The sequence below is a fragment of the Lissotriton helveticus genome, chromosome 1_1, assembly GCF_964261635.1.
Source record: "Lissotriton helveticus chromosome 1_1, aLisHel1.1, whole genome shotgun sequence".
NCBI classification, from domain to species: domain Eukaryota; kingdom Metazoa; phylum Chordata; class Amphibia; order Caudata; family Salamandridae; genus Lissotriton; species Lissotriton helveticus.
Genome location: NC_136057.1, coordinates 1,270,438,105 through 1,270,459,630, shown reverse-complemented (window position 1 = coordinate 1,270,459,630; position 21,526 = coordinate 1,270,438,105). Strand labels below are relative to the sequence as shown.

At 44.4% G+C, this 21,526-nt stretch overlaps 1 protein-coding gene across 4 annotated transcripts in view; it reads left to right on the top strand.

Moving 5' to 3' along the window:
- Positions 1-21,526, top strand: part of PUS7 (pseudouridine synthase 7) — a 285,701-nt gene that overhangs the window by 111,312 nt on the left and 152,863 nt on the right. For all 4 annotated transcript variants that reach the window (XM_078680365.1, XM_078680374.1, XM_078680391.1 and 1 more), the window contains one exon: positions 19,561-19,672. In XM_078680365.1, coding sequence (XP_078536491.1) covers positions 19,561-19,672 — 112 coding nt within the window. The remainder of the gene's footprint in view (positions 1-19,560; positions 19,673-21,526) is intronic.

Here is a 21,526-nt window from a genome sequence, read left to right as displayed (position 1 = left end):
CCGCCATAACTAGAAAGCTAACCAATTCTTCCTTGTTCTTTGGAGAAGACATCTTCATCATGGTATTGATCAAGCTAGCTTTCGGCGAAATACCACCTTTCGAGATCGTGTGACCAAGGTAATCAATAGAGTTATTTTTAAATTTACATTTTTCCATCTTTACCGTCAGACCAGATTCATACAAACGTTTCAAAACATCACCAAGTCTAAGATCATGTTCTTCATCACAACTTCCAAAAATAAGAATATCATCCTGATATACCCTCACACCTTTTAAACCTTTTAAAATACCTTCCAGAGCTCTTTGAAAAACTGAAGCAGCTGACACCAGCCCAAACGGAAGTCTCACAAAGCGAAATGTGCCAAATGGTGTTACAAATGCAGTTAGATCCTTAGAGTCCTCATCAAGTCTTATCTGGTGATAGGCGGACCTCAAATCCACCGTGCTAAAGACTTTTGCCCCTTTTAATAACATTAACATGTCCGCAATTTTAGGTAAAGGGTAGTGATCTACCACTACGCTTTTATTCAACTCCCTAAGGTCTATGCACAAACGAAGAGAGCCATCCGATTTCTTGGCGGCTACAATCGGAGCAACCCATTGAGTTGCTTCAACCTCCTCTATGATGCCCTCCTTGACCAATTTTTCCAACTCTGCTTTAACTTGATCTCTAACAGCAATGGGAACACTACGTACCTTACAACAAATAGGTACGGCATCCTTCTTCAACTTAATGTGGTGATTATAGTTCTTCAAACAACCCAACCTTTCAGTAAAAACATTAGGAAAATCCTTTTTCAATTTATCTAAAAAAGACTCATCACAGTTTTGATTTACATTGACGGCATTGGCGTTAACAAAGGGAAGATCCTTCAAGATGATGGGGGGAGAGGAATTGGGATCTAACATTACTCCCAAATCTTTTTGATCAAACCAACTCAAAATGTTGTCTCCTTTTTGTGAAATATAGACTTTCGAGCTGGTAAGTCTCCCTTTGTAATCAATGTTTCCTAGAAAGTACCCTAAAAGCTCTATTGGTTTTCTGCCGTATGCAAGTGGTCTTATATCAGGATGAAGCATTTTAATTTTCCCCCGTAGATTTTTTAGATAAAATTCTTTTGCTACAATGGTGATTTTGGCACCTGAATCAAATAACACCCTAATGGAATGACCATTAACCAAAATTTCATCAGTAGGACAGTTCTTTGGTTGAGGACCAAAAACTACTTGGACGAAAACGTGACCACAGCCAACATTTTCATCACATTCACTTGTCTCATCAAAATCATAATAAATCTCATTAACCTTGCCTTTGTACTCCCTCCCCTTGCAAGCGACAGAGAAATGTCCCTTCCTCTTGCACTTGCTACAAGTGGCCTTCCACCCAGGACATTGCCTGTCGTTGGCAAAATGTCCCATTTTGCCACTTCTAAAGCATTTCACTTGCGCAAAATCAATTTTTTTATCTGGTTTACCATTGAGAAGTTTATTACTGGTTACATCTCTCATACTACTTCTCTGGCTAGCATTCTCTTTTTACTACATTCGAAGTTTTAACAAGATTAACAGTACTTTTGTCTTTGCTTTCACCATTCTTTTTTATGACCTCCACACATTTAATAGACTGTTCAATCCTTTTTGCTATGGTAATCACATCATCTAAGTCAGGCTCATCTTTTTGCCATAATTCTTCTCTAACACGTTCAATGCTGCATCCCAGCATGAACTGGTCCCTTATTCTTTCGTCAATAGAGGCAGCAAATTTAATTTAATTTAATTTAATTGCGGGTTTATATAGCGCTAGGAATCGACTCCCGGAGGAGTATCTCCACACTTCGACCGCTGGGGAACCCGTCCTGGCTCACCCTGAGAGATGGTCCCTGATGGGTATCTCTAAGGTGCGACCAAGCATCCCCGGCAGTCTGGGGGGGCCGTTGTGAAGATGAGGCAAGCTGATGCCCAGAGTTGCCGAGTGTGGTTTCTGACTAGAGTAGGCACCGAGGCGAGAATTATCGAGTCCGCTGACCCTAGTCCACGACCCTGCCGCGTCGGGAATCGAACCCTGGTCCCGGGCCGTTCTCTGCTTACGGGTCTGCCGCCTCTAACCAGTGAGCCACACTACTCCAAGATGATGCTAACTTTCTCAGCGCAGTTATATAGTTCTCTATACTTTCTTCTTCAAGTTGTAATCTGCGACCAAAATGATATCTCTCTAAAATAGTAGATACCTTTGGGAGGTAATGCTTGTCAAGCATTGCTATACAAATTTCATATTCATTTAAATTCCTATCTTGTTGTTCCGGAAGGTGATCAAACACCTCCTGGCCCTCTGATCCCAAACAGTGCAGTATCAAAGCTGTTTTCCTTTCCGCACTTAAGTTGGCCCCACAAACTTTTGCATACCTTTCAAAGACCTTACGCCACTTTTTCCATCTAATGGGAGGATCCCCAGGAGATTGTAAGAAGAACGGAGGCGCTGTTACGTTCTGCATTATATAAACTTCACACAAAATGTATTAACAACAAAAGATGCAGTAAAAGAAAAATAAGGAAAAATTATGTGACACAAAGTAATAATAAAGATCCCTTTCTGGAACAGCAATAATGTTTGACCAAGTGTAGAGATGTAAATAAAATCGTTTTCCAATATAGTCTGTGTCTTTTTCCCTTAATTTTTAAAGTTACACAGTTGGATACCTGTTGCTCTGCCATGCTCAGTTCACCCAGCCGATACTTTAAAGAAATAAATACAGAGTAATCAAATTTACTACAGAGAGATCAGAATGTTTGTTTCCTCGTCACGCAGGGGTATATCTGTGTATCGTCTCTCTTTTTCGTAGTATAGCTGTGTATAGTCTCTCTTGGGTAATCGTAGTCACGAAAGTGCTCCCGTGAAAAAAACCAAAAAAAAATGGTTGCTACTTCGTCGCGAATGCGTCAAGACGCTCCTGCGTAATGAGAATTACCCAGAATGCATTCGCGAGTCAGTCAAACACAGTCCGTAATGAAGAACGCTGTGGCGCTGCGCTGGAGTTTCTCCGTCAGTGAGGAAGAACGTTATGACGCTGGTGAGAGCTCGAGCAGAAGAAACGGTGAGGTTTCAAAAGATGCCGAAGTCAAGGCTGAGATGTTAACCTCCCGCTATGTACTGCTAGTTACAGAGCACTTAAAACAGGAACTGTAGGCAAACGAGCGCCGTGTACAGAGACTGCCAAAAGGGTGAAACAAATTGTCATGAAATAGCATCACCACAGCGGCTCGAGCCACACAATGCGTTCAAAATGCGTTTAAAATGCCTGCGTTCAAAATCAGGATTGGCGCGAAAAGTCAGGCAAAATATCAGAGCGTTAAATTCGCTGAACAAAAAGTGTAAAAAAATTAACAGTACCTTTTGTGAATTTCCAAAATAAAGAACAAGATATCCTTGTTGAGATCCTTTCTTCTTTTCTTCCTTCATAAATCCCGTCCTGTCGCCAATGTAAAGAAGTCCAAAGGTAAATTGAAGGGTAAATTAAGTATTTATTATAGTATAGGATCCCATCCACAGGATAGCTGTCATCAGTAGAAAGGTCCAGGCTTAACTGCCTACATACTCTAAACTAAACAATGTCAGAACCTGTACAAAGTATTCTAATGCATGTGACACCCTGGCAACAAGCTGCATTAGCAGGATGCCACAGGGGGGGAGCAAATTAGCACCTTCAAGATCAGTTCTGAGAGAAGAGGTGTGGGCGAGCTACGGAGGGCATTGGGGGAGATATAAAAAACGGAGGGGGATAGATGGAAGAAGCAACAGATGAGCTAGGGGTTGGGGAGGACAACACGAAGAACACCAGGGATGTGAGGATGAGAGCAGAAACACATGCACAGGATGAGAGCAGACACACATGCACTCCCTTGGAGTGCTGGCAGCAAAAGAAGAAAGTAGTTCCTAAATGTAAGCAGTAGAAGGTTCATAAAAAAGTATGCTTCAGGGGAGGGGAAAACACAAAATGAAGAAAGAAAGTCACTGATAAGCCCGCAAATGAGATTAGCGACAAGGCAATCCAAGGATAACAAGCATTGGCATTGCCAATAGGTCTCGCTTTTGGGCCCTTATAAGTAGTTATGCAGCATAATTTCCTTGTTGCAACAACATAAAATGTTGCATGCATAAACACTTAGATGGTCCCAAAAGCGAGCCCTATTGGCTATTTGCAATGCAATAAGTCTTGCATTTAGGCAACTTTAAGCTGTTGGCATAGTAAATGACAATGCCTTTTCAATTTATTGTAAAAGTAAATTTTTTTGAAAGTTATTGTCATTTACAATGCCATTATGTGCAATTTAAGTAAATGGGAGACCTATAGCATTGCAAATGATTGTTATTTATGATGTGTAGCCTGGCGTTGCGTGTGTGAGTGGCGTTGCGTGTGTGAGTGGCGTTGCGTGTGTGAGTGGCGTTGCGTGTGTGAGTGGTGTTGCGTGTGTGAGTGGCGTTGCGTGTGTGAGTGGCGTTGCGTGGGTGAGTGGCGTTGCGTGTGTGAGTGGCGTTGCGTGGGTGAGTGGCGTTGCGTGTGTGAGTGGCGTTGCATGGGTGAGTGGCGTTGCGTGGGTGAGTGGTGTTGCGTGTGTGAGTGGCGTTGCGTGTGTGAGTGGCGTTGCGTGTGTGAGTGGTGTTGCGTGTGTGAGTGGCGTTGCGTGTGTGAGTGGCGTTGCGTGTGTGAGTGGCGTTGCGTGGGTGAGTGGCGTTGCGGGTGTGAGTGGCGTTGCGTGTGTGAGTGGCGTTGCGTGGGTGAGTGGCGTTGCGTGTGTGAGTGGGGTTGCGTGGATGAGCGGGGTTGCGTGGATGAGTGGGGTTGCGTGGATGAGTGGGGTTGCGTGGATGAGTTGCGTTGCGTGTGTGAGTGGTGTTGCTTGGGTGAGTGGCGTTGCGTGGGTGAGTGTGGTGTTGCGTGGATGATAGTGGGCTTGCGTGGGTGTGAGGGGCGTTGCGTGTCTGTAAGTGTTGCTGTGTGGGTGAAAGTGGCACAGAGCCTTTGATGTGGCCTGGCGCAGGAGAAATGCTGCTGCTGCTAATTAAATACAAGAGCGGCCGGGAAGCGGCCGGGAAACACAAGTACGGCCGGCCACATAATTAGGGGAGGAGAAGCCGCACAGCACATGCTGGGAGAAGCCCTTTGATGTGCTGTGCGGCCGCGATGCGCGCTCTGTGCTGGGGGAGGGACATTAGCCTGAACTCGCGGCAAGATCAAACGAAGGGTGGGAGGGACATTGAGGAACAGATGGCCATGAAAGTGTATGGGCCAAAAGCGCGTGCCTGTGGCCACGTGCACTTGAAGAAAACGCCACGAAAAAATGCGGTGGTTTGACAATCAGTTCGAGCACTTGAATTCTCGCCATTTCTCATTCCTTCGGAATGGTAAAGGACGAGACCTAAAAAGCACGATCTCTGTTTTGTTAGCATTTAGGAGAAGGTGGTTGTTTGTCTGGAAATGCAATAGGTCTCGCAATAACGCGAGTCTGAACTATTAGCATTGTAAATGATAATGCCCTTTATTTTTGCGTTCTGGTTTTTGGAACATAAATAAAAGGCTTTGTCATTTACAAGGCCTATAGCTTAAATTTGCGTTAAAACGAGACCTATTGCATTGCAATGGTGGTGGTGCTGCTGAGTTTTCTCTGAATCTGCACTCTGAATCTGCACTCTGAATCTGCACTCTGAATCTGCACCCACAATCTGCACCCACAATCTGCACCCACAATCTGCACCCACAATCTGCACCCTGAATCTGCACCCTGAATCTGCACCCTGAATCTGCACCCTGAATCTGCACTCTGAATCTGCACTCTGAATCTGCACTCTGAATCTGCACCCACAATCTGCACCCACAATCTGCACCCACAATCTGCACCCACAATCTGCACCCACAATCTGCACCCTGAATCTGCACCCTGACTCTGCACCCTGACTCTGCACCCTGAATCTGCACCCTGAATCTGCACCCTGAATCTGCACCCTGAATCTGCACCCACAATCTGCACCCACAATCTGCACCCACAATCTGCACCCACAATCTGCACCCACAATCTTCACCCACAATCTGCACTCTGAATCTGCACCCACAATCTGCACTCTGAATCTGCACCCACAATCTGCACTCTGAATCTGCACCCACAATCTGCACCCACAATCTGCACTCTGAATCTGCACCCACAATCTGCACCCACAATCTGCACCCACAATCTGCACCCACAATCTGTGAGTGGCGTTGCGTGTGTGAGTGGCGTTGCGTGTGTGAGTGGCGTTGCGTGTGTGAGTGGCGTTGCGTGTGTGAGTGGCGTTGCGTGTGTGAGTGGCGTTGTGTGTGTGAGTGTGGTGTTGCGTGGATGATAGTGGGCTTGTGTGAGTGGCGTTGCGTGTCTGTAAGTGTTGCTGTGTGGGTGAAAGTGGCAGAGAGCCTTTGATGTGGCCTGGCGCAGGAGAAATGCTGCTGCTGCTAATTAAATACAAGAGCGGCCGGGAAGCGGCCGGGAAACACAAGTACGGCCGGCCACATAATTAGGGGAGGAGAAGCCGCACAGCACACGCTGGGAGAAGCCCTTTGAAGTGCTGTGCGGCCGCGATGCGCGCTCTGTGCTGGGGGAGGGGGGAGGGCCATTAGCCTGAACTCGCGGCAAGATCAAACGAAGGGTGGGAGGGACATTGAGGAACAGATGGCCATGAAAGTGTATGGGCCAAAAGCGCGTGCCTGTGGCCACGTGCACTTGAAGAAAACGCCACGAAAAAATGCGGTGGTTTGACAATCAGTTCGAGCACTCGAATTCTCGCCATTTCCCATTCCTTCGGAATGGTAAAGGACGAGACCTAAAAAGCACGATCTCTGTTTTGTTAGCATTTAGGAGAAGGTGGTTGTTTGTCTGGAAATGCAATAGGTCTCGCAATAACGCGAGTCTGAACTATTAGCATTGTAAATGATAATGCCCTTTATTTTTGCGTTCTGGTTTTTGGAACATAAATAAAAGGCTTTGTCATTTACAAGGCCTATAGCTTACATTTGCGTTAAAACGAGACCTATTGCATTGCAATGGTGGTGGTGCTGCTGAGTTTTCTCTGAATCTGCACTCTGAATCTGCACTCTGAATCTGCACCCACAATCTGCACCCACAATCTGCACCCACAATCTGCACCCACAATCTGCACCCACAATCTGCACCCACAATCTGCACCCTGAATCTGCACCCTGAATCTGCACCCTGAATCTGCACCCTGAATCTGCACCCTGAATCTGCACTCTGAATCTGCACTCTGAATCTGCACTCTGAATCTGCACCCACAATCTGCACCCACAATCTGCACCCACAATCTGCACCCACAATCTGCACCCACAATCTGCACCCTGAATCTGCACCCTGAATCTGCACCCTGAATCTGCACCCTGAATCTGCACCCTGAATCTGCACCCTGAATCTGCACTCTGAATCTGCACTCTGAATCTGCACTCTGAATCTGCACCCACAATCTGCACCCACAATCTGCACCCACAATCTGCACCCACAATCTGCACCCTGAATCTGCACCCTGAATCTGCACTCTGAATCTGCACCCTGAATCTGCACTCTGAATCTGCACTCTGAATCTGCACTCTGAATCTGCACCCACAATCTGCACCCACAATCTGCACCCACAATCTGCACTCTGAATCTGCACCCACAATCTGCACCCACAATCTGCACCCACAATCTGCACTCTGAATCTGCACCCACAATCTGCACCCACAATCTGCACCCACAATGTGTGAGTGGCGTTGCGTGTGTGAGTGGCGTTGCGTGTGTGAGTGTGGTGTTGCGTGGATGATAGTGGGCTTGCGTGGGTGTGAGTGGCGTTGCGTGTCTGTAAGTGTTGCTGTGTGGGTGAAAGTGGCACAGAGCCTTTGATGTGGCCTGGCGCAGGAGAAATGCTGCTGCTGCTAATTAAATACAAGAGCGGCCGGGAAGCGGCCGGGAAACACAAGTACGGCCGGCCACATAATTAGGGGAGGAGAAGCCGCACAGCACACGCTGGGAGAAGCCCTTTGATGTGCTGTGCGGCCGCGATGCGCGCTCTGTGCTGGGGGAGGGGGGAGGGCCATTAGCCTGAACTCGCGGCAAGATCAAACGAAGGGTGGGAGGGACATTGAGGAATAGATGGCCATGAAAGTGTATGGGCCAAAAGCGCGTGCCTGTGGCCACGTGCACTCGAAGAAAACGCCACGAAAAAATGCGGTGGTTTGACAATCAGTTCGAGCACTTGAATTCTCGCCATTTCCCATTCCTTCGGAATGGTAAAGGACGAGACCTAAAAAGTGGCATGATCCAAAGCCCGGGGTAGTGATGGGTATTATGCATAATGACTTTCGACAACAGACCAAAAAAGTACTCAGTCAGCATTGATGTAACAAGCTGCTGATTTTAAAAGCGTGATTGGGGAAAAACATTGCAGCCATCTTAGTGAATCCTGCAAAGATTTCAAACATAAACAGTCTAAGCAGTGACATCATTTTTTTCAAAGGTCGCTGTCATTGGCGCGAGTGGCATTATTTATTAGATAATATTCCTATGGTAAAATGTCTTTTTGAACTCTGAAGCGTTAGAGTGGGTTTCGAATGCGGTAGCGATCTGAGCCAAAGATGCTTTCCTGGAAGAGACTAGGCTTCAGCTGTAGTAGCATACAGAGTATTCGCACCCTTTACGTATCAATGTTAATCCTCGTGCTACTCGACATGTTTTTTAAAGATCATTGAAAATGATATCTCCTATCTTTGGAAAGGCCACTTTTACAAAACAATTTTCTGGCACAGTCTTGTAAATTACATAACTTATGAAAACTTCCCACAGTTATGTATGCAGAGTCAGAGTTCAGTAGTGCTTTGTTATTTCCTGCTTGAATCTATTAAGTAGTTGCAAAAAAACTCTAAAACTATTTTACTTTTACATCTAGCTCCTTATGCCGACCTGTCAAGTGTAAACAGGACATTTCATATACAGGTTTCGATTCAATTACCTCGGGGACATGCAAAGTTCTAGCTTGTCCTAATGTCCGTTCAGTGTTTCGGATTTCCCTTTCAGCCCTGAGATCCTTATCCAATAATATTTTGTTGAATTCTTTTGGGACATTTTTTCTTCCTTGCAGATATTTTTTGTTTCATTTGTGTCTTTTGTTCTTGGCTCTACTATTTTACATTCAGTCTCTTCTGAGTGGAACTTTGTGAATGGTCACTGTTAAATTACTTGCATCGAGAACGAGCTTCATTCTAAAGTGGTGGACATTGTTGTCCGGTGGGATATTTGTAATGCCAAGCACGGCAACAAGGTTAAATGTGGCTAGCAGCACCGGTGAAGCCTCACTGCTGACTGGGCCAAGTTCAGCCCTCATTCTAAGCCTTCTGATACCATCTCTGATTAACCACCAGTAGTTATCTGTTCATACATGTAGTGCTTCCTAGCAGTAAAAGACCAATGCATGTGGAGTTAGTTTTGCCGGTGATTCTGTTGTGCGCTTGCAAATATCTCTGTTTATATCTTACATCATGCCCCCTTTGACCACAGTATGGCCCAACTCTCCTCCTCATAATAATAATAATAATAATAAGGTAGCTTATAAAGTGCCAGGTGACGCCATCCCGGCGTGTCCCCGCGCTGTGGAGAGCAAGTAATCAAAGACATACAGACCTCCCAACACCCACCGCCAGTCCCATTGCTTATAGTTTATATAAGTGTGTTTTTAGCATTGTTCTAAATTTTGTTTCAGATTCTTCCAGCCTTATGGATGAGGGAAGAGCATTCCAGTTTTTTGCCACTACATATCTAAAAGAGCGCCCACCTAGTTTTGCTCTTTTTATACGGGGAATCGTCTGCAAACCCATCCCCTCCGATCGTAGGGCTCTGGTTGGCTCATACCTCAGTACTAGATCAAGCAAATAGGGAGGGGCCTTGCGTTGAAGTATCCTGTGGCACATTAAGAGGGCTTTGAACATCACTCTTTTCTTGATCGAGAGCCAGTGTAGAGCCGCTAATGCTGGTTTTGATGCTGCTCTTCTGGGGAGTCGTAATACAAGACGCGCTGCTGTATTTTGGAGGACCTGTAGGCGCTGTAAACTGTATTCTGTAGCACCCAGGAACAGAACATTCCCGTAGTCCATACGAGAGGTAACCAACGCCTGGGTCATAGTGCGTCTGGCCTCCAACGGGAGTAGATCCAGGGTGCGATTTAGTGTTTTCAGGACTCCAAAGCACTTTCCAACGAGGCGACAAATGTGGCCTCCGTAGGACAGAAAGGGGTCCATCCATATACCCAGGTTTTTGGCTTCTTTACAGGGAACAGGAGTGGGACCTAGAGACGTCGGCCACCAATCTGGAGACCAACTCAAGTTGTTTCCTCCCACCACCATTACCTCTGTTTTAGATCCATTTAGTTTTAGACAACGTGTGTCCATCCATTCAGCTAGTGCTTGCATGCAGGCCTTAAAATTAGACGCTGCCATTGCTGGTGCTTGGGACAGCGAGATCAGCAGTTGGGTATCGTCAGCGTAGGATACCAACTCTACTCCGTACGCCCGCACCACATCGGCCAAGGGGGTCATATAAAGATTAAAAAGAGTTGGACTCAGGGCCGAGCCCTGAGGAACCCCCTGTTCTAAGGCCATCTCTGCTGATCTGTAGGAGCCTCGTTGCACCATAAAGCTTCTACCTGTGAGGAAGGATTTCAGCCATCCTAGTGCGGAGCTGATAACACCCGCTTTGACTAGACACTGTAGTAAGATGGAATGGGCTACAGTGTCGAATGCCGCACTGAGGTCAAGCATCACCAAAGCCATGGTGTTGTCGGCATCCGGCCCCCGTCTAAGGAACTCTGTTGCTCTCAGGAGAGCTGTCTCGGTAGAGAAGCCCGCCCGGAAGCCAGATTGTGAGGGGTGCAGGGAGTTAGTTTTTTCTAAATGTGTCATTAGTTGACCATTTGCCACTTTCTCCGCAACTTTTGCTAAATAAGGGAGCAGAGAAATAGGTCTTAAATTTTCCAGTATATCTTGGGTAATGTTGGGTTTTTTCTTTATAGGAAGCACAATCGCTTTTTCCAAACTTCTGGAAGATGTTCCGTGGAAAAAGAGACCTGGAGTATGTGCCTAATGTACGGCTCCAGTGTCGCAAGGCTTTCTCCCATTACCCTAGGGGGGGCCGGTCACGAGGGGAACCCGACTTGATTCCCCGACAAAGGCTGCGGAGCATCTCTGCGGGAGGAACCGTGAAGGATTTCAGTCCCCCTTCTGTGTCATCTACAATCCTAGTTACTTCAAATTTCGGACCGGCTACAGGTTTATTGGAAAAGGTGGCATATATTTTCCTCACCTTTCCTGCAAAGTACTCGGCAATTTTGTTTGACTCTGCTATTGAGTCAGTGTCCTGAGTGGTTGGGGCACGTACCATCGAGATCTCCTTGAAGATTTTAAAAAGCTCTTTCGATGAGTTTTCTGCTTCCCCAATACGAGTTTTATAATGGGTAGCTTTTGCTCCACGTATCATCGTTTGATATTTTTTCTGCACCTCTTTGTAGTTTAACTTGCTTAGAGGGCAGAAGTCTCTTCGCCATCTCCGTTCCATTTTTTTACATGCCGATTTAGCCTCTTGTAGCTCAGAAGTAAACCACGGTGCTGATTTCCCATCTCTGCACCCTGTTCTGGCGAGATATATCGGTGCGGTCTTATCAAGGGCTCCGAGAATGCGCTCTTCTAGCTTTTTGAGGGCGAGATCACAGTCGTCACCTCCCGGTGGACCCCCTTCTAGCAGCAGTTCGTTGAACACCTCTTGTGAGAATTGTTTCCATTTGCAGCGGGGGTATCTTTTATTCTCCACTATGTGAGATTCAGAGGTTGAAGTTAGAATTTTAAATGGGACCAGGTAGTGGTCTGACCACGGGACCGGGAGGGGCGTATCAGTCCTCACTCCGTCCCAGCTACCAAATACCGGATCTAATAGGTGGCCATGTTTGTGGGTGGGAGTGTGGTTTTTTAGATCCAATTGTAGTGCCTGTAGGTCTAATATAAGATTGGTGGCTTCCTTATCCTGCTCATCATCAAAATGGATGTTGAGGTCTCCTAACATCAAATGTCTGCTCTTTCTAGTAGCCAGGTGAGCAATGCCCTCCAACAAACTAGATTTAAAGTTCATTAATCCACCTGGGGGTCTATAAACAAGAATCCCCGATACAGAGAATTGGGGCCCCAATTTTAGCAAGAAGCATCCTGCCTCACAATTGTCTATACTTATGGCTTCTAGGGTACATTCCATCGGCAATTTAGTTACAATGGCGATTCCCCCACCTCTTCCTTCACTCCTGTCTAATCTGACCAGTGAGTAGGACGGTGGGATTGCTTCTATTATCTCTGGATCAGAGTGTTCCCCCAACCAAGTCTCCGTTAAGAAAAGAAAGTCCAGTTTTCCATCCAAAAGGAGATCCCAGATCTGGCTGCTGTGTTTACTTAACGACCTGCAGTTTAACTGGGCTCCCTGAACGATTCTGGTATTTGTCCCGCTAGACGATTCTCTTTTACCTCCAAAGGAACATTGTGAACAGTTACGTAAAGTGAGAGCTTCCATAGAGTGCCAACAAGGCTCCTCTTTAGGTGGTCGTAGTTTTAACAGTTCCTGTTTATCATACTGAATTAGGGTTTGCCCAGTCTGTGCAGAGATCCTGGCCCCGGTCCCCGTCCGGCCGCGGACGGGCGCAGACGGGCTTGACTTTGGCGCAACTTCGGCGCTCATCCGTCGCGGATGCTGCCCCACACACATTAATAGGAGCTAGGTCGGTAAAGGGAGGGGCGACTAGAGCGCTGACCTGCCTACTCAGGGCCCGTAAGTGTTGGGCTCCTCCTCACCCTCCGCAACAATCGCCCAGAATGGACGCGGCGGACCGGGGCGGGAGTGTGGTAGGTGAGTGTCTCCCCCCGAACTCTTAGTCAGCCCAGAAGAATACTTGACACACTTTAAACAAATTATTCCTAGCTCAGTGCAAATAGGTAACGTTTGCGCCTGCCAGTCTCATATGCTCATATGCTCACATCATGTAATTTAAAATAGCAAAAAAGTCGCTAGTGCATTAAAATTCAAAACGCTCTCACATCAGCGCCACAGTGCGATGCATGCAGCTTGCAAGCGAAGCGAGTCTGCCACTGCCACTGGCTTCCTCGTCTCCACAATTCGGCCGCGTTCTTCCCCACCTTTGATTTGATTTCATTCATCATCCCTATCAAAGTTCTTCAGTACCAGGTCCCTTGGACGTAGTCCACATATTTGGCCCTGCCATTCCAATTTTGGATTGCCCAGATGCAGAATTCAGTATCAAAATATTCTCCTTCCAGGATATGAATTGCTGGTTTCTATATTTTTAAGACCGTTTAAGTGGTTATTTTGGACTTTTAGATGGACTAATATTGCCTCTACCCTTCAGTACGCCCCTCTATATGAGATATGTTGTAATGCCCATTCTGCTTTTCGTTTTACACTGTGTACATTTTTTCACATGAGGTGCAGATGCTGCAGACTTTCAATTCCTGCAAGATAGAGAAATCTAAAGAGTCAAAAATGGTGCTCCCCTTTGGGGATAGGAAAGGATTATGCCTCGTTTGCTGCCTATACCCGATCTGTTGACTTTTAAGATGCCGCATGATTACTAAAATGACTGTGCAAGTGATGTCTACTCTTAATCTACTACAGTAAACAGAAATGTATGTAAGGATAGTCTAGATTCTTTAACTTTAGAAGGAGAATCTTCCTCCGTTTATAATCTACCATGATAGACAACTGTATCAACGTTAAAAAACCCAAAAGTAGAGACTGAGGATAGTAATGTGTCTGCTCTGCTCCCCTTTCAGCAGATTTTGTTTCTTTAAAATTTTTGGGAGTAGTTGAGGGGTAAGACATCATATCATAATTACAAGACATTGCATCACTCGTGACCCTCTGGGCAGGGAAGCAGCTTTTTCCGGATACACATCATCTCTGTTGACTGAAAAGAGCATTGCCTGGCCATTTCCTTATAAAGAGGTCTCTGTAAAGTACGTCTCACTTTTAGCTACGATTTTCTCTAGTTAACTGTGTCATGTCAGGCAGGGAAGCAGGCACGTTTTTGAAATATCTTCTAAAACTGTCTTGGCTTTAACAAAGTGCTCAGGGCTAGGTCGTGGATTGACTGATCAGTAGAGATCACATCTTCAGCTCGGGTAACATCTCTTTCTTGCCGTAAAGTTTTGTGAAAGAACTAGGAGTTATTACCCCTTTGGCTCCCAAACATCCATGTTCCTTTAGTCTTTAAATCTTTTTAAGCTATCTAAACCAAACCCACTTTGAAACTTTAGCTGGGTAGCCCCGCTGAAGGCATAACTCAAATCACTATACTAGGGCAGGATTGTGACCTGTTGACCTATATTGCTGGTAACCTTAGTGCTTGCATGGTGAGCTTGGTATTCATGCAGCCAGCCTAGGTCCCACAGTGAGTTACACATGCCCTTCTGACACCTGTGTGAGACCACAGGTCATAAGTCCAAATCCTGGAAGGTGCCAGCATGTCATTCTGCTGTGGTCGATAAACTGAGTGCCATTAAGTTGCCTTATAGTAACAACGAGTATTTACAGTACTAACACAATTTAAGTATGGTATTCGCTGCTGTAGAAAACATTGGCAAGTTTGTATTATCCTTCGCAGTTAGAATTTCCTCTTCAGCTTTCTCAGTGTTTTATTTTCCACAAGCGTCCAGTAGGAAATTTGCAGGCTCTTGTAAGTAAAGACAATAGTATTAATCACTAAGAAGTCCCTATTCCAAGAGTTGATATGTTTCATTTTCCATCTCTTTAAGCTAAACTCTATCTTGTGATCACACAAGTTTTGGATTAGGTTAGTCATACTTTAATCATGATGTCTCTTCAGGGAGAGTGAGAGATGTGTGTGGCTAGATTGCATGTGTCTTAATTTGATACTATTTATACCGAACATTTTACAGAGAATCTTCCATTGTCGTGCATCAGTTGCCTGACATATCTATAGAAACTTCTGACTTTCCTCTAAAGTATAGAACTGAAGGTTTTATCCACATGTGACAAACTCCAATCCCTGTTCATATGTTAAGTGGACAGGGCATGAGGTATATGGTGGTAAGGAAAGTCTGAGCCCTTTTTAAAATTAAATGATTCACAAATTGAAATTGTTTACTTGAAAACATTGTTTATTATCTTCAAGCACAGACAAAACAGCATATACTAGCCTCCAGCTTGTTGGTCTTTTAAGTCATTCAAATAAGTTCCCATGTGCAGCTGTGGCAAATGTTAACGGTGGGTCAAATGTGATCGTAATAGTAGCTGGGCTCTCCTACCCAGACTCGGAACAGAAAATCATCCCAGTTTTTTGCCAAGGAATGAACTTCATTGTATTTCATTATATCCAGATACCCATAGTGGTATAAATTGCTCTGGGCATTTGCACAGGTATGTGTTTACATTAATTAATTGAATTTGGAGCATAAGGTGGCAGTGCTTCACGGTCTGTTGTGGGTTTCTCATTGAGGCATTATGTTCTTTCACATGAAAGGACCTAATGAACAGTGAAAGATTACTGTAAAATAGAACCCAAGAAACAGCAGGAACAATACTTCAGTAGCTGGTGAGAACTGTGTTGAAGTAAAAGGACACCACAGTTGACATTTTGTGTTACATAAGTAATGTACTTTGAAGTAGTTAAAAAAAAAAAGGGCTGTGGGGTTAGAGTCTGGCAAAAAGATATGCTGAGACCTTTGACTCTACCCTTACAGAAGTTCATTGCCCTTTAAGGAAGCTGGTGACCTTCAGTTTTCACCAAACCCTCATGAAACTGGTTTCATCCTTCAATGCATGCTAACAGGTAATAAATCCCAGTTCCTGACACCTGTGGCAGGTTTCAGTTCTGCATTGCTATTGAAACAAGCATTTGCAATGCAATAGGTCTCGCATTATTAAAGTTTGAGCTATTGGCATTGCTAAATAATGCAACACCAAAAGCTCAAACTTTAAAAATGCGAGGACTATTGCATTGCAAATGCTTGTTCTTCAACTGCCCATAGGAGATTACTGTAGCCTATGCATCTGTGGCGAAACCTCCCACTCTAGCTTCAGGATGTCCTGACATTAAACCTGGTGCCCATGCCTCTTGTTTGTGCACAGAGAATTGTCATCACAATGTCTCAGTTAGCAAGACTGCTGCAGATCTCCGAAGGCCAAAGCCCAAGCAAGTTAGCATCATGTCACAAAGACAGGAAAACAAACAGGAAATTTGGAAGAAGGAAGAGTAGAATTTACCCAAGGAATGAGGGTGGCGCGTGTGAAAAGATTTTTTAGACAGTACAAACCAGAAAGTTATTCTGACTGCATGAAACGAATTTCTCACAAGTAAGGAGTGGGGCGAAGAAAAGAGATTAGGGCATAATTTTATCCCGTCTTTTCATTTCTTTTGTTTTGTCAGTCAAATCGAAGCTAACATTTCCTACCAGGCATGACAAGAAGCAAAAACAAGTACCTGTTTGAGCAGTTTTGTTTTTGAAGAAACCAATAAAATAGTTCTTTAAAAAAAGGAGTTTTTAAAATGACACATCAACGTTCCTATTCTGGCCGAGTGAAAGGCCATAGAGTACTTAAGGAAGGAAAGAAGGCTTCTTATATCCAACTTGGTAACTTATACGCCCTCATGTTAGTGACATACTTTTTTATTAAAAGAGATGCTGCTCCTTTCAGTTGTTATACGTCCCAGGTGTCAACTGACTGCACGCAATCAAAGACCACTACCATTCTATATGGCTTTTTTTGTTGTTGCAGTTTTGTGTAACATGAACTCGTCCCGAAGGTTTTGGAGCTCTATACACGAACGCAAGTTACGTTACACTTTTCATTTTTACACAATACATGTGTTCAGTTTTGGTAGGCATGGGGAGATTAAGTGATCACCTGCCTAGGATCACAAGTTGTTTAGTCAACGCCGAGACTCGAACCTGGTTCCCCAGTCGGCAGCTGTGGCCCTTAGACCACATCCTCTCATTAATTACGTAACGTGTCCTTGTTTCAGTGATTCTTTGGAAGGCGCCTCTCACGGGAACAACGATTGGTGACCTTTACCACACATATTTTAAAGCAAAACTGTAACGGGAAACTCTGCGGGTTAGGCTTTGAACAACTGAAAGATTCTGTAATCTGTGCAAAATGAAATGACTCTAAGAGGAGAATGAGCCACAACCTGATCCGTTGAAAGAAAATTCACTTCTGTGTTTCCACTTAGACTCGCCTTTCTGTTATAGAAAAGAGCCGTGTGATTTATGAAATGAAACACTGCGGTTATGGACACGGGCATATTTTTCGTGTGAATGGCTTGCCATGGTGTTGATGCGTCATTGAATAACAAGCGGCACTAAAAATGATCGCGAAAGCGATCTCTATTGTAAAGAAAAAAAGACACGCCCGCGAGTGGTGCACGTGCGCCACTGCGAGCCATATGTTTTCCATTATCGCGCCCGTGTCTGGGCACGATAATTAAACATATATGGGCTTTGGTGTGCGTAACAGACACCAATAGGCCATGGGCGGAGCAATGCGCCCGCCATTGGCCTATTGCGTGCTCTGTTTTAAAAAAAACACGCAAACAATCCCAATAGCGGAACCCAAAAGGAAAAGCACACGCACGAGCGTGTGCGATTCCAGGGTCTGTTTTCAAACCCCGGACAAAAGGGCTCTCACCTGCGCGGGCAGTGCTGCGCTCTGCAACGCAGGGCGCAAGCCCTAAAAATCAATAGGTGCCTTCTGCTCAGAGACTTCCACCACTTGAGCTCACAATCCAGATGCTCCCCCCTCGGCAATAAAGAATGTGCTGCACTGTGATGCCTGCTACTGCTCAGTGTGCTCCAAATCAATTTATTTCCTTCAGTAAAGAAGGATATAAATATTGACCATTTATGTATATTTTATAGCAAATTTTTTCGTTTCTCATACTCTTTGGATTTTATTGACGCCTTTTCTCCTTGGGACCTTTCTTGTATAAGGTGGGTTGACTAGTGGCAAACTAGATGCCTTCAAAGGTGACTAGATTTGCAGTGCACCATCTTCCATGAAGATGGTCTTGTAAGAAACTATGGTCAGACTGATGTCCAGTTCTGTTCGCTGCTGTTGTAGTAGAATGGGTTTTCAGTCATACCTCGCTTCATACAATTCCCATCACTTGTTTTACTGCCCGTTACTTTGCCCTTCTAGGTGCTGTGCTCTAAGGTTATCCCATTTTGTGGCAGCATGAATGAGTTCAGCATGGGTCTTTTAGTTAAAATTTTCATTTTTCTTACTTAAACCTCTAAAAGTGAACCGTTCTCCTCAGTTCATTTAGTAGCTCCTGCATGTCACCACATGCGCAGATGACTTGGCATTGAATTGATCCTGCTAGTCATGTCCTGCTGTAATTGACAATTCTCTGTATCCTGCTGATTTAGTTCTTTCTCTTTCTGTTTATCATTGTTAAGAAATATTCGGGAAACTGTGAGATCTGCACCTCCATACATAATCTACTGCCACAGTTTTTCTCAAGGAACGCTGGGTCACTACATTGATTTACTTCCACTAACGTTTTGCTGCCAAGTGCTATTCACCAGAGTATGCCCTGCTTGCTGCTGCCCACCATGTAATTTCTTTGCAGGATTTAAGGCTACGGTTTAGACATTGCAAGCGCCAATATAAGCATCCATTTGCATGCTCACCTCTAACACTATGATGTATTTAAATATTAAACCATGCTCTTTTATGCTCCCTTTGCTGTGCATTTGGACAGATGTCAGAGCAGTATCAGGTAAGATACGCTGGCATTTCATGGAGAAGCAATGAAATGCCAAACTCTGAGAACCATTAAATCATAGTTTTAGAACTACATTTTTATCCATCACTCATGATTAAATTGCTTAAACAATTCATTTGGCCCACAAATACTATTAAGCTTCTCATACATTTGTTATATTCCTTGAACTAGTTTCAATGATTTCAGTGATATATTGTTTTATAAAATTTGATATTTAAGATATTCCGTCCTAGTTAGAACAAACCCTATACAATGTATATGTTTAAAATAGCTTTTACTTGTTAAGTTTGTTTGTTTGTTCTAGGTGCCCTTACAAGCAGGCACCCAGAAACTCAATTTTGTCAGCCTCTGCTCTTTTGGCACTTTTTGAAGTTTCTGCTTAACCAGAGCATGCTGAAATGGTGTGTGATCCCAGCAAGGGCCATGCCATTGATTAGTGCACATGTGTGCAGTGAAGACCTAGTTTCATTTGTGTTTAGTAGGAATACTACAATGGAGCATATTCCCAGGCTTTCCACAAGTATATCATTTTAGATGTTTTAATGTGTTTTACTTGTCTCTCTAGTTTTTCATCTTGGTGTTAATATTAATTGTTTTAGTCTAGACTACACAGTGATAAATTAATCCTGGTGATTCCATTGTATTAGATTTAGTCGCAAACTGCTTACGTTTTTGGCTTTTTGTTGTTTTTTTAAAGATCCACGAAAGCATTCCTGGCCTAAATCGAGAGGAAGTTATTGTCACTTTATACTCTACAAGGAAAATAAGGACACAATGGATGCCATCAATTTATTATCGAAATTCCTAAGGTTAGTATTTGTGATATGTGAGGAAAGCAACATATGCCATCAAGGTTCAAGGTTTTTATTAGAGATTTAGACATTGCAACGAGATCTTCTGCAATATAAAAATACATCAATTAATACATCTTTAAAAAAAGAGTTACAAATTGTAAACATTTTCCAACACATTAATTAATTGACTGGGCAATTTATCATGTCCATAGCAGCTTTTGCAGTTTGTATGAAGCCGGCTCTTTATATGATATACCAAAATTAAGTCTATCGTGCAAAGAGTCAAGGTATTCCTTTATGAGTGTACAGAGGCTTGCTCTAGCAATCCCAAGGTGCTCTTCTAGTGGGTAGTATAGTCGAGCAGCCTTAGGCTTATCAGAGAGGAGTGTTCGACATCTGCACATACACACAATAGTCAATAAATGATGCATACGACTCAATAAGGAGATTCACACCAATTTACATAAGACGTATCTTTATATAGGTTTAGCCACCAGAATCAATACGATCAGGTAAGTACGTTTTGCAAGAGAAATACTTTTATGTTTAAACACTTGACACTTATTGCATTGTTTCAGAAGCTGCAATGTTAACCTATGGAAGGAAAAACAAGCAGGGCATTCAGGTACAGTACAGCGACGTACATCACCAATCTCGGGTACTTATGGTAATTAGGGGGCAGTCCAAGGCAGCACCAGCAGGTCACCTCCAGCGAAACTAGGGCGTCCCGGTGCGGCTCCCTTGCCTTGGAATGCTGATCTACCGGTCATCCTGTGGCTGGGGGTGTAAAACACCCTCTGCCCGACCAGGCTCGGCTGATGGCCCTCACCCTTGGGGGGTCAGAAACTCGTCCCTGGTGGCAGGCTTGCAAAAACCAGTCAGTCAGCACACCAGTTGCTGGTAGGTTTTATGGGGACTTCTCTATTTTCAGTGAAGCCATCCTGTAGCTGGGGAACTCGTTTTCACCAGTGTCCAGCACATGCTTTAAAATGGCTTTCCTGTTCACTTGCACTTGTAGTAATGGGACTGAAAAGCACAAGGGCGTATCTGCACATGCAGTTATGACCTCACATGTAGTATAGTGCACCCTGCCTTAGCGCTGTAAGGATGGCTTACCTATACTGCATGTAATGTCTGCCGCCATGGCACACAGGCTGAGTGAATTGTCGTGCTTTCAGTTTTGTCCGCACCAAGACGCTCTGCCTATAGTGGCAATTCTGCATGATCTTAGTGGAGGTGTCCCTTAAGGTGGCATAATTAGTTCGGCAGCCCTTGGGGACCTTTTTTAATACCTCAGGCCTTAGCTACCGTCTACTAGGGACTTGCAGAGGATGCTAAAGGTATTGCCAATTCGGGTACAATTGCACCGTTTTGGGAAAGAGATCTGGCTGGATCTGGTTAGTAGGGACCCAGTGCACTTCCATGCTAAATCACATCAAATACCATGCAATTAATTGGGTGACCATGTCAAATAGGGCACTTTCCTATCCTGTTGTACTGCCATATTTAAAAAAAAAAAGTGGTTTTACAATTCTCTGTTTTAAGACCTTTAAAATGGGACAGACAAATATAACATGTTCAATAGTCTGTATGCAATTATAACATCAGGTACATATTCTTTCCTGCATTTTGCCATGCATCCGTCACAGTTTTTAGTTGTAAAAATGTCAACCTACATAGCATTATACACCTATGCCCCCTGTGTTCCAGGATCCAACTCAAGTACTCTTGGGAAACTACTGCCTGACGTGATTGAACAACACACTAGAAAAAAAAAAAGTAAATTGATACTTGTATAGCGCACTACTTGCCCGCAAGGGTCTCAAGGCGCTTGTACGAATACCGCTGTGGAACCCATCCTGGCTTTCC